The following is a 20,000-nucleotide window of genomic DNA, read 5'->3' as shown; positions in this document are numbered from 1 at the left end:
ATCATGTCCTCTGTGATCACACACACACACACTCTCTCTCTCACACACACACACACACACACACACACACACACACACACACAGACAGCTCTTATTACTGGGCACCCACACAAGCCTGCAGGGAGAAGGAGATGGAGAGACGGAGGGAGGCGGGAAGGATGGAAGGAGGGATGAAAGGAGAGATGGAGGGAGGCATAGAGGGTACAAGGAGAAGAGAGAGAGAGAGAGGAAAGAGAGGAAAGAGGAGAGGTTTACCCATAATGCCCCTCTCTGCGGTCAGATCCCTGTACTTTGTTTTGAGTGGTTGCCAATACTGAGAGTACTGACCTGAGGATTTCACTTGACACTGATTATTTCTTGCTCTGCTAGAGAAAATACTTAAGTCTTCAAAAGAAAAGTTTGTTTCCAAAACTCACTTTAGAAAACAAAAATTCTATATCTCTAAAATAATAACTCTATAAAAGTTTTGTCATTTGATCAACCAAGGATTTAAAGGTCCCTTGTTATTCATTTTCATGTTTTTTTTTCTATATAAAAATATATACTGGCTGTATATAATGGATTAGGATAAGTATAATGCTGTTCATGATGTTTTGCAAATAAATGTAGTTAAAATTTTAATTTATTAATCTATTTTCCATACCTGCTTATCATTCAGGGTCATGGGGCGGCTGGAGCCTATCCCAGCATGCATTGGGTGAAAGGCAGGGAAACACCCTGAACAGGTCGCCAGTCCATCACTGGGCTAAAAGTTGAGTTGAATTAGTTAAATTGTGAAGGATTTTTGAAAATGCATTAACTTTAAATTTAAACACTCAAACAAAATCAAATTTTAACAATGTCCTCATTATACATCTTTGATCATATCTGTATAGACAGAGAGGAACACTTTAATTCCTATAATATGGGACCTTTAAGTTACTGTAGTTTAACAGAATTTGTATTCATTTTGCACTGTCAATCATTTTGTATAGGTGTCACCACACACAGCGCACTGGTAGTGTGTGTGTGTGTGTGTGTGTTTGTGTCTGTGTGTGTGTTAGCATGTGTTCTCAGTCTCAGCTCAGTGGCTACTGACCCTCAACGACCCCCTCACCATCACACACACACACACACATACATACACACAGTAGTTTATAGTTAGTGACAGCTGACAATTCCCCCCGCCCTGACCTCTGACCCCTAGCTCTGCCTTCTGCACCCCCCAGCTAATTGACACGTCTCCTCTGATAAACCTCTCTCTCTCTCTTTCTCTCACACACACACACACACACACACACACACACACACACAGAAACAACACACACACAAGCCAATGAACAAGCACAATATATACATGCACACACCCTAAGCATACACACAATGCAATCCTGCATCTGCAAATACTATATGTGTACAAGCATGCACGCACGCGCATGCGCGCACACACACACACACACACACACGGACTAACACAACAACTACCACAAGATACACAGCGCTGTAGTGAGGAAAGGAAAGAGAGAGAGAGATAGAGAGAGGGAAAGAGAGAGAAACCCAACTCAAAACATGAGAAAAACAGAAAAAACAAGGAGAACAAATTATGAAAAACAAACAGAAAGCTAAACAGAAGCAACAGAGCGACTGAAAAACAGAGAAAGAATAAGAGTATGAAAGAGAGGGAGGAAAAGAGAGAGCGAGGGAGAAAGAGAAAGAGAGAGAGAGAGAGAGAGAGAGAGAGCGAGAGAGAGAGAGAGAGAGAGGGGGAGAGAAAGAGAAAGAGAGAGAAAGAAAAAGATAGAGTGCAGTAGCAGCTCCAGTCCCACATATGTTACCTATTGGGTTTGCATGGGGCGAGTGTCACCGTAGAGACAGGGAGAGAGAGAGAGAGAGAGAGAGAGAGAGAGAGAGAGAGAGAGAGAGAGAGAGAGAGAGAGAGAGAGAGAGAGAGAGAGAGAGAGAGAACTAAGGCTGCACTTCCCAGGCCGCCTGTGGAAAAGTATACTGTACAATTCATTGCTTCCTTCTCGCCAAATTAAAGGTCCCTTGTTAAAAAAAAGGGGGAGTTGGTTGAGGGTGAGGGGCTTTTAGGGAAGGGGGCAACAAAAGGGGGCTTTTATTACAGAGCAAAACGCCCCTCGATCGCCCCACAACCACAGAAAACTACTGTCTGTGTGTGTGATGAGGCCTCAGACTTTAACCTTGTGATGTTTGTTGTGTTTTTATTTTTTAACCTCTTTCTTTTTGTTGTTTCCCGATTTTTTAGCTCCTTTTTAATGTGTGTGTTTCCCTCTCTACACTTCAGAATAAGTTTATGTTTATAAGCTCTAATGCATTATTTGTTAATTATCAACAAAAAATGAATACATCATTTGCAAAAAAAATAATGCAGGTCAAACTATACATGTATTAACATTATGTAACAATGTGCAAATGATCAACTAGCAACAGTATTGTGCAGATGTTAAATTTTATCTAATGTCTTACTAAAGATGAACTACTCAGTCACAAATATTGATACTATTAACCTACTATGAAGTAGGTTAACATTGTTATTTAATTCGTCATTAACTCAAAGTTTGTTCAGGCTTATAAGCTTTTATTATTCTAAAGTGTAAACCTGTGTGAGTGTGAAGAGAGAGAGAGAGAGAGAGAGAGAGAGAAAGTGTGTTTACCAAGATCACTTTAAAAAAGGCACCTATTCTAAAAATGATTAACTACCTCAATAAAACACTTACATACAGTCCAAACCAGACAAAGAAAGAAAGAAAGAAAGCAAGAGGAAGTGTGTGTATGTGCTCACAATCAATTAAAACAGAGGTATCTACTCTAACAAAATAACCCGTTACTAACACACGGCTGTCTGAACCTGACCATCCAGACTGTCTCAACAGTTACACAGTTCATTTATTTCAATAAAGAAGTGGTTGATTTAGCTTATTTTACTAAATGATCTGTCCTACTTTGTGGTTGCTTCCAGTGCCTGGAAAGTAAAACTGAGTGCACCTAAACCACTTCAGATGTTTTCAACCCATTTTCAAGTGGATTAGCCTAACCGCTAGCAACCATAATGTGAGGGATGTATTAGCCTAACTGCTAGCTACCACAATGTTTGAATGCATTAGCCTAACCTCTAAATACTCTAATGTTGGAATGCATTAGCCTAACCATTAGCTTCCATAATGGTACGTATTAGCTTAACTGTTAGCTTCCATAATGTTGAATGCATTAGCCTGACTGTTAGCGACCATCATGTTTGTGACGTGTCAGTCTAGCTGCTAGCTACCACAGTGTTTGAATGTATAAGTCCTGCAAGCTCTCATTTTGTCTGAATGTTTTAGCCTTATGGATAGATATCATAATATTTGAATGCATTATTCTAACAGCTCTGTATGTCATTAGCCAAACCACTAGCTAGGATATTTTTTTTTAATGTAAGCTAATCTTTATTCTAAACACAATATATTAGCCTACAAGACTTGAATGAACCTAACCACTCACTACTGTAATCTTTAAATGTTTATGTTAATGTTTAATGGAGTAACATTTAGTTAAGCTAACATAATGTATGAATGTACTAACCTTTACCACTGGTTACTATCATGTTTGAATGTTAATTTGGTTATATATATTTTGTTAATTTATTTGTGGTACAAGTTAATACATTTCATTGTTAAGCCTGTTGTTCATTATTGGTGTCAATTCTACCCTATTAGGGTAGGTATCTTCATATAACAATTTGAAAATAATGCAAAGTTGCTACACATATTGAATAGAATAGAATGGGTCCAACTGCACACAAAATATCTGACCACACTCTTTTCGCTCTTATTTGGGAAAATAGCATGCAAAATTTGCACTAGTGCAGAAATATACCAGACATTTCTCTCAACTGTACTGTTTTATATTTATTTGATGAAGAGAATGAGGGACACAAATGTCTAAGAACATCTAAATATGGTTGCATACTGGCATTATTAACATTCAGGTAGTCATGTGAATGTCTGTAACAGGGTGGAATAAATTCTCAGTCCAAAAGTGAACAATCTACTTAAAATTATTAGGACTTAACTGTGGGATCTTGGCCGCTATGTTTCTCTGATAGCCAAACATTTCCCTCTTTTGACAGAATATGAAATGTTCTGCGTCAAAAAGGCACCGTGTGGTAGGAATTACCCACTAAATGTATTGACCTAAACGGTAGCGACCACAAAATGCATTAGATTAACAGTTATCTCCCACAACCTGGTTGCCTTGGCCTTAATGTTAAAAGCAGCAGGGGGTGTGAAGGTCGGTTCCCCCTCTGGAAGCTGTATTTCCTACCAGAGGAAGACCATTCATTCCTTCTGGAAGGTTCCCTCAGGAGCCAGAGGCTGAGCGGACACTGCCGCAAAAACACTGCCTCCTTCCCACATGTTACATGACCTGAGGGGAAGCACGCACACACACACACACACACACACACACACACACACACACACACACACACATCTGTGTTTCCACCTCTGAAAGACTGTCTGGTCTGTTGATGGTTATCGTAGCTGGAATAGTTCCTGCCTCTCCCTCTTTTTCTAACCCTCCATTCCTCTCTCTCTCTCTCTCTCTCTATTTCTTTATCTCTCTTCCTTTCTTTCCCTCACTTTCTCCATTTCCCTCCATCTCTCTCTTAACCCCCTTCATCTGTGTCTCCACTCTTTCTCTTAGCCGTGCTTTACAGGAATTATCAACATGGCCTGTGATAAATTAGATTACTTAGTTGAAACTACCTGTTGCATCATATTGAAGTAAGAGCCAGCTGATATATTTTTCCCAGATAACTGGCTGGTTTTCCTCCTTGTGCTAAACATAAACTTGTGGATCTAGAAATTCTCTGTGATTTGCGCAAAGAATGAACTTTTTAAAATGAAACCCCCAAAACCTTTAACTTATTGAGCCCATCAGGGTATGAAACAAATCAAAGTAATACCCCAACATCAATATCCAACAACTGTCACTTCAAAAGCTCACTTTATTAAAGTCTTGGCCAGAGTTTGGCCGCATCCGCCAGCATCCTCTGATGTTTATTCAGTCATCGTAGTTTCCCTGCTTATTGGGGCTTTTTGTAACAGTATTTTGCTGCCACTCTTATCCAGAACAACTTACAATGAGTGCGCTGATAAGACTTAAATATCCCAGTCCAGGACACTGTGACAGGACTCATGGCTGTTTGTGGGGCCCATGACCTTTCTGTTATGGGACGTCTCTATAGCCACGACTCCACCCTGCTACCAGGCCAGGCAACAAATATTTGGAACGTTGTCCTCATCGCTAGCTCTAATCACCATGAGCATTAGCCTTTAGCTAAGAATAGCCCATCAGATAATGCTGCTGCAGAGACATTAGCGGAACATTACACACACATTACAGAGCCGAGCGTCCCATCAGAGCTCCGTCAACACAGCCAGAGCCAACAAATAGCTGCGCAGATGGCCTGATAGCCAGGCGGCGGGGATTCTGTCGGCACGCACGAGCTTCGGAGCTACAAGCGCAAATGTTGCTACCTAAAAATGTTGTTGACAAGCTGCAAGGCCAGAAACTAAAACCAGTCAGGAGGTCAGAGCGATGGTGGGATGACCTTCCCGTCCCGCTCCTGTCAGGACAGCAGAGTCACTGCCTTTCTTTCGTCTCTTCAAGAAGAACCGCACATCACCCTCTCCACTCTGAATCATACCACCTCTTCTCTCAAGTTAGAAATTAATCTATTCTCCCTCTCTCCTGAAATCTTATTTCTCATTTCTCTTCCTAGCACTTCTCTCTCTCTCAGGCTCGGGTCACACTACACAACTCAACAAACCGAAAAGATTGCGTGAAAAGATCACACACTTGACAACTGGCATTGGCAAATTATTTTCATTATGCGTTACAGAGGCGCTCACACTTGATGACCAGTTGGATTTGGGAACACACACTTGACGGCATGTTCGATTTGGGGAAAACACACTTGAAGTCCAGTTGTGTTTGGGGAAGACAATTGATGACCAGTTGGAATTGGGGAACGCACACTTGACAATGTGTTCGATTTGCGAGCACACACTCGGCAACCAGTTCGGGAAGACACCACACAAATCTTAATGCCACGCAACCCCCCAGTTTGGCCAAACTATAAAGTCTTGCACAACTTCAACACACAACTAAAAATGAAAACATGGAGCATTTTTCTTTCCACACTTCCAGATTTCAGTCACAAAAATGAAACACGTTTGAAAAAACATGGTGACGGTCCCAACTGGATCGGGAGTCGAGAGATGAAAGTCCTGAACCCTCACACACTACAGGATCATCTGTCCGACCGACCCAAGCTAGCGCCGGCTTGCTCAGATCTGGAAAGTCAGTCATGATGCCAAATGTAAAACTCAAGGGTAAATAATTACTGGAGGAAATGGGATATCAGTAGCAGATAATCTCTACAAGCTTTCTTTGTACAGGAGCTGTTGATCAAAGCCCAGCTCCAGCCAATCAGCTGAGTTTCTGAGTGTCAGTCCCAGCCAATCAGCTGAGTGCAGGGGTTGTACTGGAAGGAAATGGGAACACTGCTCGTCTTAATCTGCATTAGGACAGAGAGAAGAAACAGAAGTGTTTAATAGAGGAACCGCACTGTACCCTCCCAGGCTTTTACACACACACACACACACACACGCACACACTTGATCTTTCCAATAGCCTGTGGGCTTGAAACAAAACAGGTTAACAGATACAGACACACACACACACACACACACACACACACACACACACACACACACACACACACATAAACTCTTGACTCTTCCTACAACCTGTGCACTTGAAACAAGATAGGTTAAAACACACACACACACACACACACACACACTATAGCCTGTGGGTTTGAACCAGCATCTCCGGGAGTGACCCCACCCATTTCACACACCATAAACACCATTACACATTTACACACTGACACACACACACACACACGCACACACACACACACACACACAGACACACACACACATCACACACATACAACGTGAAAGCATGGGTTCATGAGCCTCATATTTTACTTTCCATCTGCAAGGACACTTAGCCTTAATAACTGTGTGTGTGTGTGGGTGTGTGTGTGTGTGTGTATGTGTGTGTAACGATGGCCAAACAAGGTTCCATTTTCTGTCTGTGTTTTTATTCATGGGGGGTAAGCTGGGAATAGAGAGGCCTCTATCTGTCACACACACACACACACACACACACACACACACATACACATCCAGAACAGAGATCCATGGGTCAGAAATTCTGGCCACGGCCCGGGAGGATCCTGTTCAGGATGGGGAAACCTGCCCGCTGTGTGTGTGTGTGTGTGTGTGTGTGTGTGTGCAGCTGGATGAGAATAGCAGCCGCAGTGTGTGACAGTAAGCTGATCGCTCTGTTCGCTGAGGTTCTGTAATGTGACAGACAGACAGTCACAGCAGGAGTGTGTAACACAGCCATGCTGGTACAAGACTCCACTCCACACACTGATAACTGACTTTACTTCATTACTGCTTCAGCTTTACTCTGCTGGATCTCATCATATTCTACATATTGTAGTATAATGCACATATTCTACATATTTTTATATTTATTTTCTTATTTCTATTTTTCTTATAATTTCTCTATGCCTATATATATTTCTGTGAGCAACTGCAACGAAACCCAATTTCCCCTCGGGGATCAATAAAGTATTTCTGATTCTGATTCTGATCATTAGGCTGCTGGCAGCATCACAGTTTACCTTCTGGGACATATGGATGGATGAATTGATGGATGGATGGATTGATGGATGGAAATATGGAAAAAAAAATGTCCATCTTAACAAGTCATTTATTCTCATGTTTAGCCTCCAAATCTTATTTTAAAATCTTAAAACAAGAGCAAAACTCCACTTGTTTCCAATGCAGTTTCAGTAGTTTCCGGGATTTTCTAGAAATGAGCGTCAATATCTTGAAACAAGTCAGAATAAGGCAGATCAAGTTAGATTATCTCACCCCACTGCCTTTTTTTTCTAGCCTACTTGTTTTAAGAAAATGGCGATTTTAGGACTCAATAAGAGACTAAATGACTTGTTAAGATGGAGATTGTGGAAGGATGAATGGATAGATACATGCAGTAAGTATGTTTGTTTATATTTATCTATCTCTCTACCTACCTACTTACCCACCAAAAAAAAACACTATGACCAAACATGTTAAATAAGTAATTGTAATTTAAATTTGACCATTTATTTTCATGCCAGAGAAATTGAATGAATTACGAGGATTCAGTGACCCTCCAGAGTTTTCTTCTCATCAGGGTGAAAAGCCTCTGAAACAGCATTCAGACCATCATGGGACACTAAAACTCTCCACTGAAACCCAGACTAATGAAAATGTTTTAGGTGGGTTAGCAGCTCCTTAAGGCAGGTGAGGCAGGTTTCACTGCAGGTTTTACACACTGACACCCTGAAGCTGCTCCAAAATATATCAAATATATACAGTATACATACAGTGTATCAGTCTAACACATGCAATTTCTCAGCGTGGTTACAGTGATATTTGTACAACTTCCCTGTCCTCAAAGTGCATCCTGCGTCTTCTCAACACCAGAGAAAGAAAAAAAGTGACATTTCCCAATAAGTGAGAGGAGGAGTGAAGATGTAAAACCTCTCAGATGCAACATGTTAATGTGATTCACACATTGTCACACAGCGGATCGTATGATCGTCTTCTGGTTTGATGTTTTTTTTTCCCGACAGTACCGGTCCCACAGTGCAAAGTGTTCCTATATCAACATCTGCTCCTGTCAGTTCACACAGAGAGGAAGAGGGGGAGCCAGCACAGTGCATTGTGGGATGGAGCGGGAGGACTGAATTACGTCAAGCAGAGTGCCGTCTTTATGCACAAGACCCACAAAGGGGAGAAAATTCAGTGTTTCTTGTACATACACTGAATGTAAAAAATATTAGGGAAATCTTCCTGATGTTGAGTTGCAGCCCCTTTTACACAATCCACATCTCAACTGTCTGTTCTCTACAACACCCGACTGTTACAGAAGAAAACATTACTAATGTCTTTATTCTCTCATGATGAATATGTATGAGGAGTGGCGATATCCAGACAACACTTATGGACAATAGATAATGCTAGTAGCTGTATGTATGATGCTAAGATGCTATGGCCATGGCAAAATGGATAATGCTCGTAAACAATGGGCAATATAGCTATAGGCTAATGGCTAATGCTAACTGCTAATGCTAACTGCTAATATGCATAAAGAGCAGTACGGCTGAGCGGATAATGACATCAAGCTATGCTAATGGCTATAGGCTACTGCTAAATTCTATGTATGAGGTGTAATACTGACATGGCAGAATGGCTAATGCCAATACACAATGGAAATGCTAATGGGGAAAGTCTAATGGCTAATGCTAAACGCTGATATGTATGAGGCACCTTATGGCTGGATTGCTCGTGGCAATACACAACGGACACTGCTAATGGGTGAAGGCTAATGGCTAATGGTAATCGCTAATATGTATGAGGTGCAATACTGAGATCATTGGACGGCTAATGCCAATACACAGAGGACAATGCTAATGGCTACAGGCTGACGGCTAATGCTAGATGCTAATATGCAAGAGGTGGAGTGTTTCCACAGCTGAGTAACCGCTGACACCAGACAGGCCGCTGCTAACGGATAACAGCTACTAGCATAGAGCTGCTGCCTGTGTTAGGACATGGTATGGTGTAATTAGACTACTGACCGCAGACTGACCCTGGATCTGTTAGGATTCAGCCTGCTAAATACAGAGTGTACTACTCTCTAACTTAAAGACAGGATGGACAGGAGAGAGAGAGAGAGAGAGAGAGAGAGAGAGAGAGAGAGAGAGAGAGAGACCCATAGTTTAGTCAGGGTTCAAATTTAGCACAGTGGTTTGCCTTCTAACATTAAGTACAGGTGTGTAAATGTGTGTGTGTGTGTGTGTGTGTGTGTGTGTGTGTGTGTGTGTCTGTGTTCTCTCTCAAGTGTCCATTTGTACCTACTATGAGTACTTGCCGGTGTGTGTGCATCCACTTGTGCTGTGAATGTGTGTGTGTGTGTGTGTGTGTGTGTGTGGTATGGGTGGTGTCTGTGATCCCAGGTGGGCTGTAGGGGCGGCGCAGAACAACAAAAAAAGAGATGCAGCGCCAGGAAAGAGGAGAAGGAAGACACTCTCCCTTTCATCTCTCTTTCATCCTTCCTTTTCAAGCCGTCTGCTGCAGGAGAAGAAGAAGAGGAGAGGGATGAGTAGAGCTCTCTTCCTCTATCTCTCTCTCTCTCTTCCTCTCTCTCTCTGTCTCTCTCTCTCTCTCCCTCAGACATCTTTTGATGCCTTTCAAGTCTGCCAAATGTGCTTTCCGGCTCCCAGGCACTCTAACAAAGTGTATGTGTGTGTGTGTGTGTGTGTGTGTGTGTGTGTGTGTGTGTTGGGGGGTTTGGCATGGCGCCTAATTACTTAAAGTCATAGACAGGTAGGCGGAAGGTGGGTGTGCGTCTGAAAAATGAGAGTGGGGGGAGTTTAAAGTGATTTGTTCTCTACTCCCCTGTTCCTTTGTTTTTCGGGGCTGGGTGGTCTTCATCTGAGAGGGGTGTGTGTGTGTGTGTGTGTGTGTGTGTGGGGGGGGGGGGGGGGGGTGCCTTGCTCAGCGGCACCTCAGCAGCAGTTGTTGAGGGAGGGGACAGTGTTACTCACTCGCTTTCCACCACCAAAATTTTCCCAGCCGATCCAGGAATTCGACCCAGCGACCCTCCGGTCACAAGCCTGCTTCTCTAACCTCTAGGCTGCTGCCACCACTTACATATTAAAATTATATAAAACTGTATGTAAAAAAACTGTAACTGTATGCTCTGTTGCCCTGTATATGAGCTGAGAAGTGTGATTTATTCACCTATTGTCTTGTAGTCGCTGTTTTTTGTACTGTTGTGTACTGCTTCTTTTATTTTGTAAAGCACTTTGTTTTGGAAAGGTACTATATAAATAAAGTTTGTTATTATTATTATTTATAGATACTTCAATTTAATTATTTTGGTTAAATGAGAATGGGAGAGTTGAGATATGTTTCAGAAAAGGTGGATTTTATGTGACAAACTTCTATCTGCAAAAGCCTGAGAAAAACATCGACTTCCTACGTGACATCAGAGCAGAATTAGGAATGGTTTTTTTGTTCACACAGATTACATAACTGATGTATGGATGCATCATGCAAACCCACGTGGATCGGACAGTTGGAGTGCAGGACACTGGAATCAAATCTAATTATTTTATTTGGGGCTGTCCAGGTTCAACCCTCTATATTGGGAAGCATTTCCTTACAAGGATCAATAAAGATTATATTCATCATATTATTATTTGCAAAGGCCTTACAGGTTTTCTCTCTCTTGCCGTCTGATGAGGAGGAGCGGTGGAGAGAGGACAAGTCTGGACACGACACTACTCCTCCCTCCCTCCCTCCATCCCTCTTTCCTCCTCTCCCTCCTCGTCTTTTTAAGTCCAAACCGCAGCCTTGCTCTGGAGGTTTCCATGACAAACAATACTAATTAGGGATCATTTTCCTTTTGCTTTTTTCAATCATGTCTGGAGGGCGGAACTGAAAGGCAAGAGTGTCTGTGAGTGTGAGTGTGTGAGAGAAAAAAAAGTGATGCGCTATTACATCTGAGGTATATTAAGTGCAGGAACATGAGACACACACACACACACACACACACACAGACACAATCAATCATCAATGCTAAGTTGCAGGATTTTCATTTCCCAAAGTGGCCCATGCACTTTTCTCATATATAGTTTACAGTGCAGGTGATTTGAGCCCGACGCTGCATAATGCTCAGCTGCTGCAAACTACAGATCCTGTGGCTTATTGAAATAAAGCTGATCATTCATGGTTTTTGATTATAATATTAAAACATACATTTTCTTTGCTGCTCTGATTCACTGATGAAATATTTTCATCACGAAAATGTCACAAATTACAACAGTTGGTTGATTATGCCTGGTTTCTGCAGACATAATCAACGTATACGGAGAATAAATCCAACACATGCAAACCAGATCCAACACTTGAAATCACAATGCAATCCTGTAACAGATTCTCTCATTTAAAAAGTGCTGTGTGTGTCATTCTAACATCAATAAATCATCACCACATTAATTTAGACACATTGGTATAATTACTGTAAACAAACCAGAGCATCAGTGGTCAGTCTGTCAGCCTCTACCAGCCTCTACTCTGCATCCTCCATTGTTTCTCCACCTGGTGGATCTGGAGGGAAATCTGCTGGATCGAGCAGGAAGCAACAGGGCTTATGGGAAATGTAGTCTTAATGTGGAGAAACACTAGAACTAACTAATAATCACACACACACACGATAGAGGAGAACAATCAGCTCCAACATGCTCTCATTGGTTTACAGTCACTAGACCCAGTTATCACTGTTAATCTGTCAATGATATATTGATGGTTAAAAATGCTACATATAGCACCTTTAAAACTGATGAACTTCCATTGAAAAAGCAGAGGAGGTGAAGAGAACAGTGAACAGGAAGTGACATCACTGCAGGGCTGTTTGGATCCTAATAACACAGAAACATGCTGTGCATTACAACACAGTGCAATACAAGCCACAAAGCCTCGTTATAGCCTTAATATTCCTGTGTGTGTGTGTGTGTGTGTGTGTGTGTTGTTCTAAGAGACCACATGGCTCAGAGTGCACACACTCAACACTGGTACATCTGACACACTCACTGGCAGTCTGCGGGTGTGTCTGCCAGTATGTGTGTGTGTGTGTGTGTGTGTGTGTGTGTGTGTGTGTGTGTGTGTGCATGCATGTCTGTGTATTTGTGTGTGTGTGTGTGTGTATATATATACTATACATGTATGTGTACTGTATATGTGTGTGTGTGTTTAATGATCCCTATGTGTCGGCTTCTCTGTGTCTCCCACACCTCCCCTGCTCATTAGCGGCGACGCCTGGGTGGATTAACCGCACACGCGCACACACACACACACACACACACACACACCGCTAACGACAGCAGAGCCCATCAAAGCAAATCTATCCGCCCTGGTTTAGGAAAGACAAACTGTCATAAAACATGGATTTGTCCTCAATGCAAACCAGAAGCCTCTTTATGACTGGGGACTGCTGTGTGTGTGTGTGTGTGTAGGTGTGTGTGTGTGTGTGTGTGTGTGTGTGTTTGGGATAGCAGCCAGGAAACAATGTGTGTGGACAATTTAGGCCTTTCCAGATTGTGTTATGCTCTGTGTGTGTGTGTGTGTGTGTGTGTGTGTGTGTGTGTGTGTTCAGTGTGACCTGCTCATCGTATCTCAGATGAAACGGATCAGGACAAATTAGGTTTGGTAACCAAATGGAAGATAAACAAACACAAAAAGAGAGGCGGGAAGAAAAAGAGAAAGAAAGAAAGAAAGAAAGAAAGAAAAAGAAAGAAAGAAAGAGCCAACAGAAGCACCAAATACATAAAAGTAGAAAGAAAAAGAAAAAGAAAAAAAGGACTTTGCAGCGCAGCTGTAATCCACTTGATTAAAAATATAACAATAAATAAATAAAGAGTCTGGAAAGCTCCGGTAAAATCCTCTATCGACCTGCTATGACTCTCTATCAGAGAGAGAGAGGGATGGAGAGTAGAACCAGATGGAGGAAGAGAGAGAGAGAGAGAGAGAGATAGAGAGAGAGAGAGACAGCAGACCCTGAGTGGAGGATGGGAGCGTCGTCCAGCTCTCCAAACAGAGAAACAGAGTGTAGACTTGGCAACAGTGAGCCAGCAACGCCACACACACTCCCAGCTCTGCTCTCACAACACCGGAAGACATTTACTGCAGTAATAATACTGTAATAATATCATAAAAGGACCTTCTCTGCTGTGATTATGGCTCCGAGGCCCGTCAGCAGAAATGAAGCAGCCGTGATCCCAGCACAGAACACTCTCATGGGTCTAATGGGTTTTATACAACTGATATCAACATGTGTCCTGAAGGGTTTCCTCAAAGCAGTGTGCATAAAATCAGAATCAGAATCAGAAATACTTTAATGATCCCCGAGGGGAAATTGTTGTTTTTTTTGTTGTTGTTTTTTTTCAGAATCAGAAATACTAGACAAGACAACTATAGACAAGAAAAACAAGTGAAAAATAGCTTTGCACCTGTTACATGCTTGCTAGGTGTCTTGTCAATAATGTAAGAAAATCAAACCACCAATAACAGCTAAAATTCAAGCTGCAATATGGAACTTTTTTGGCATTAAAATAACAACAAATAAGCATATAGTCCATTAAGCAGGAAGTCACAGCAACAACAAAAATGGAAGAAAACAGGAAGAAAAGAAAGAAGAGCGAAGCTAAACGTTCAGAAACACGGGGAACATCAGCGTCAGATCGGCTGTGGAGGCTTTACGCTGCCGGCTGCCTCAGGAGAGATGACATCATCAAGATGACTGACAGGTGTCGGGGCGGGGACTTGACCAACTGAGGGGGAGGAGGGCGGGGCTAACAATACACCTCCTGTCTCAAGGAGAAACGTTACATATCGTAGCTGAGTCCACTTAGAATGAAGTCTAGCAAACAAAACCTAAAACAATCTAATGTTGTAAAATAACACGACTTACATTATCAGGAAACCTGGGACCTTGAAATGACTCTTTAGCTAGCTAACGCTTCCACAAGCAATTTGAATTTTAGAGAAATGCAAAATGGAAAAAAATCAGTCTAGAAACTAGCAGCAGCAGGAGCATCTGATGGACTATAAAGGTTACTAACAAGACATGGCAGCTCAACGAGGACCTAATGGAAATCCTACAGACTCTCATACACATCAGCACATGGAGAGACTTGCCCTTCTGGTAAGCAGAAAAACAGGAAAATGAGAAATATCAACTAGCTCCCTGGTTATCAAAAGAGCTGGCATTGCAAATAATTTAAAACATTATTGGAAACTGTCTTCCACCAATCAGCTCGCTCAGATGAAACAACTCATTGTATAATAACTGATACACAGTGACAGTGTTTGATTTCACCTTCAGGCACCAACCAGAATCCAAACCACGCCGGTTCTGCAGACTGTGAGCCAGCGACAGTCGAAGTGATAAGTTCAAATGAAAGACGAGAGACAGAGCTGAGCCACGAGGGAAAATGGAAGTGGATTATCACAGTGTGACAGACAGTGAACAGGCAGCAGAGTCAAGGCTCTGGTTGTGATGCTGTGGATGTCGAACGATAGTCCTGTTGGAGTGATCTGGTTTGGAGCGACGCTGCTGAAGAGTCAAGACGCCGGTGAGGGTTGAGGAGTGTGAAGGAGGGAGGAGTGGAGAGAGGAGAGGAAGAGGAGAGGAGATGACAGGAGGAGTTTGCTCTCCTACCTTTCTTGGCCTTCTTGGACGGCTGTTTCTTCTTGATGAACTTGGTGGCCTCCTGCGGGAGGGCCAGCTCCTCCCCGTCCCCGGCCACCTCCGTGATTGGCTCAACACCTCCTGAGTGACGGGACAGAGAGAAGACGATCAGCCAATGAGCTGCTTATCAAGGTAAAGCTGAATGAGCGTGCTGCTTCACATTCACACAGTGCCACACATTCACACTGGGAGCTGCCCAGTAGAACCACAGCCTTCTACTGTCGGCCAATGAGCAGCTTCACTAGAGGAGCTGGGGGTTAAAGTCGAGATGAAACGGCATTTCGAGAGTATCTAACTTCCGTATCGTGACGTATTTCCGAGTGAAACAGGAAAGACAGGCGGGATATAACGTTGGGAGGAATTTGATTTGAACGTTGAAAAGTGGGCGTGTCGTAACACCCGAAGACACACCGAAGCACCGTGCTGCTGCTAGCTAGCTAACTAATAAATCTTAGCCTCTTAGCTCTGTGCGCTAAAAGTTGAAGATTGATTGATGGGTGGATGTCATGATATTATTGGTTGAAATTAGTTACGGGCATGCTTACGTAAGCACACGGCATATTTTGTTTTACAGGAAGAAAACATGATTGAATTTTGATATAAGAATACAATGAAATTGATTTTTGGTATTTTTTTTGGCATATGTTGTTAAATAGGTGCATAGTATGACCGGGGATGTGATCTAAAAGGGTTAAAAAGGCATTTTTCATTTCATCTCGTCTTTAAGTGCCTTGCTCAAAGGCACCTTGACTGGAAGAAAGGGCATTTTTCATTCACTTCATTCACTTCCTCACCAACGTTTTCCTAGCAGTTTTGGGATTTGAACTAGCAACCTTGCGGTGACAATTCCCCTCCCCTCCCCTCCCCCGCCCCACACTTCAAACGGCTGCACGGGGCTACAGTCAAGTTAAAAGAGAGTAAAGGGTTAAAATGACAGATTCAAATACCAGAGTAGAACTACAGAGCGTTCCCTCTGTAATTATTTAGTAGTACAGCTCCACCACAGCAACAACACTACCAGGAGCTGCTGCTTAAAAATACCTTCTACCACTCTGCCGAGCACTTCGTTTTCTTTCTATCACAGGAATCTTACCAGGCTTTTGTGGTTTTGACCCTTGACCTCTTTACGATCGGTTGGTTGTGATGTTGGTGATCGAAGAATTGAAGTTTAATCTACTGTTGAGTTTGACGGCTTGACTTTGAAAGATCAGCAGGGAAACTGACGTGAAGCTGACCAGGAAGCAGCAGGCCGGCAGACCCGGGCTTTATGATTAGTAGATTTGGTTGACATCTTTCTTGATGCCAAAATGCAGATTGTATGAAACTCTGCTTCAGCATTAGATTTATTTTATCCTATCACACTCTGCAGTTTAGCTCTTTTGCCCCAGGCTTGGCAGCAACGCCACCGATGTCTTCTTTGAGGAAACTAGCTTTTATAAACGTTTTATAAAAGATTTCATTGGTCACAAATTTCTCACTGAGAAAGTTTCAACTCGAGCGAACACCTCGAGTGAAGTGTGTTCAGCTCCTTCCACTGACTTCGCACCGCCTCTATTTTTTTTTAGAGACTCACTGTAAGTCACTGTGGAAAAGAGCTTCAGCTAAATGAATACATATTTAAATGTAAACAGAGCACCGCTGCTACAGAATATGTGAAATTAAAATAACTTCAACCAAAGTTCTCCCCAAGACTCCAAGAAGTTTAGTTTAGAATAAATGTTTTAGGATATTTTGGAGTAAAATTCCAGCTGCATGTAATAATACAGTGTCCAGCATGTGGTGTGTGTGTGTGTGTGTGTGTGTGTGTGTCTGTGTGTGTGTGTGTGTGTGTGACAAAAGCCTGCTAGAATCCCATGGATCAGTCTGGATTTAGGGAGCTCCTGAGGCCGATGAATTGGACGCCTTGTCTCTCTCCTCCCTCTGTCTCCTCCTCATCCCCCTCTCCTCATCCCCATTTCCTCTCTCCTCTCCTCCCTCCTCATCCTTCTCTCCTCTTTGCTCTCCCCCCTCTCTATTTCCCTCTCCCCCCTCATTTCCTTCTCCTCTCTTTCTCCCCTTCCTTCTGCCTCTCAACTCCTCTAGCTCTCTAGCCTCATTTCTTCCCTTCCCTCCTCTCTTCCCTCCTCCTCTCCTCTCCTCCCTCCTTCCTTTCCTCCCTCTCTCCTCATTTCCTCCTCCTCCCTCTCCCTCTCCCTCTTTTCCTCTCCACAAATCCCTGAGGATTGTTTCCAGTTTCATGGTACTTTCATTTAACATCTACTACACACACGGTGCCTCCGTGTGTGTGTGTGTGCGTGTGTGTGTGTGTGTGTGTGTGTGTGTGCGAGACAGAGTGTGCGTGTGTGTCTGCCATCATGTCTACCTTAAGGTGTCTGAGAATGTGTGTGTGTCTCCATCTCCCCCACTGCGTCTACGTCTGTGTGTGTGTGTGTGTGTGTGTAGATTACCCTAAGCCCTCTCTAATATTTATCCTGGCCTTTCTAAAGCCAATCTTGTTCTCTTTGGTGAGAGCGCACACACACACACACACACACACACACACACAGACAGTTGTTTGAAATGGGATATGCCTCGCTCTTAATTGGGCAGGTGTTTTTCTAAGGGGAGCCATTTTTTTTAACGCTGTCTTACAATTTCAGGGTGAATGTGTGTGTGTGTCTCTGTGTGTGTCTCTGTGTGTGTGTGTGTGTGTGTGTGTGTGTGTGTTTTAACCTCAGTCTTACATCAACATCAGGTAAGGAAATAGCCCACCTCTGGAGCACCTCACTGTGAAACAAAATCACATCACACACACACAGACAGTCTCTCGCCACTGACCTCCACACATTTCTCTCTCTCTCTCTCTCTCTCTCTCTCCCTCTCTCTCTCTCCCCCTCGCTCCCTCTCTGTGTAAATAGTAGGTGTAGTGCGGCCTGGTCGGAGCTGCGGTGTGTGTGTGTGTCTCTCTCGGTCGTGGTTGGGTCTATATTTGTAGTTCTGGTTGAGTTATCAGTTTTAGACAGTGCTGCGGTTCAGACTCAGCTCTCTGCACCACATCACACTTCAAACACACTTCAACACCCAGGAGGACCGGCTCCGTCCATGACGCACAGCGGAGGGGTATAGCTGCATTATGAGTAGTACTATAGTAACAGTGGTGGAATGAAGGGTAGTAGCAGTAGTACTAGCAGTGGCAATAGTAGTAGTAGTAACAGTAGTAGAAGTAATGGTAGTAGTAGTAGTTGTAAAAGTGCTAGGAGCAGTAGTAAAGATATCAGCAGTAGTAATAGTTGTATAGTAAAAGTAGTAGTTGTGGTAATAGTAGTACAAGTAGTTGTAGTATTAGTGTTAGCATTGCAGCTGTAGTAGCAGTAACACTAATAGTAGTAGTAGTAGTAGTAGCAGTAATACTAGTATTGGTGGTAGTTGTAATAGTAGTAGTAGCAGAAACACCAGTATTGGTAGTGGTAGTAATAATAGTAGCAGTAACACTAGTGTTAGTAGTAGTGGTGATAGTAGTATTAGTAGTAGCAGTAACACTACTAGTAGTACAAGGAATAGTCATAGTATTAGTAGTAGAAGTGGTAGTAGAAATAAGAGTAACAGTGGCAGTGAAGTGGTAGTAGTAGTGATGGTAGTAGTAGCAGTAGTAGTAGAAGTAGTAGTAGTAGAAGTAGTAGTAGAAGTAGTAGTAGTAGAAGTAGTAGTAGAAGTAGTAGTAGTAGTAGTAGTAGTAGAAGTAGTAGTAGTAGTAGTAGTAGCAGTAGTAGTAGAAGTAGTAGTAGTAGTAGTAGTAACAGTAGTAGCAGTGGCATTAGTAGTAATACTGATTGTAGTACTAGTAGTACTTTATTCTGTGTTGTGAATGCATGTCATAGGCCCCAGGATCAAAATATTTGTACTGCAGTATAGTGATAGGGAAGATGGGAGGGAGACAGAAGGGATAACACACACACACACACACACACACACACACACACACACACACACACACACACACACACACACACACACACAACCCCACCACATTCACTATGGAAGGTTCCTCAACCTGTTAAAGTGGTAAAGAAGTCTCCTATTTCTATTATTGGAGGCTGTATGCATGTATAAGCACCTGGATCTAAGCTGACAGGAGGTTTGGGACAGTTTAGGACAGTTTGGACAGTGTTTGGGGAGCGTTCTGGAGAGTTTGGGAGGTTGTGGGTCAGTTTAGAGGCTGTTGGGGACAGTTTGGGGACAGTTTGGGGCATTTGGAAAGGTTTAGGAACAGTTTGGGGACAGTTTGGGGCATTTGGGAAGGTTTAGTTACAGTTTGGGGACAGGTTGGGGCATTTGGAAAGGTTTAGGAACAGTTTGGGGACAGTTTGGGGCATTTGGGAAGGTTTAGTTACAGTTTGGGGACAAGTTGGGGCATTTGGGAAGATTTAGGGACAGTTAGGGAGGTTTAGGGACAGTTTATGGACAATTTGGCGTAGTTTGAAGATAGTTTGGGACAGTTTAGGACACTATGTAACAGTCTGGGACAATTCTGGGAAAGTTTGAAACAGTTTGGAGATAGTTTGGGACGGTTTTGGGACAGTCTACGACATTTT

At 42.8% G+C, this 20,000-nt stretch overlaps 2 protein-coding genes across 2 annotated transcripts in view; both read right to left on the bottom strand.

The window, feature by feature from the left end:
- Positions 1-20,000, bottom strand: part of bmper (BMP binding endothelial regulator) — a 217,309-nt gene that overhangs the window by 83,593 nt on the left and 113,716 nt on the right. The window lies entirely within an intron of this gene.
- Positions 1-20,000, bottom strand: part of bbs9 (Bardet-Biedl syndrome 9) — a 188,792-nt gene that overhangs the window by 60,496 nt on the left and 108,296 nt on the right. The window contains exon 21 of the mRNA XM_078287020.1: positions 15,400-15,510. Within this exon, the coding sequence (XP_078143146.1) occupies positions 15,400-15,510 (111 nt within the window). The remainder of the gene's footprint in view (positions 1-15,399; positions 15,511-20,000) is intronic.

The sequence above is a fragment of the Centroberyx gerrardi genome, chromosome 12 (genome assembly GCF_048128805.1).
Source record: "Centroberyx gerrardi isolate f3 chromosome 12, fCenGer3.hap1.cur.20231027, whole genome shotgun sequence".
NCBI classification, from domain to species: Eukaryota; Metazoa; Chordata; class Actinopteri; order Beryciformes; family Berycidae; genus Centroberyx; species Centroberyx gerrardi.
Note: the sequence above shows the minus strand (reverse complement) of the source record. Positions and strands in the feature narration are given on the sequence as shown.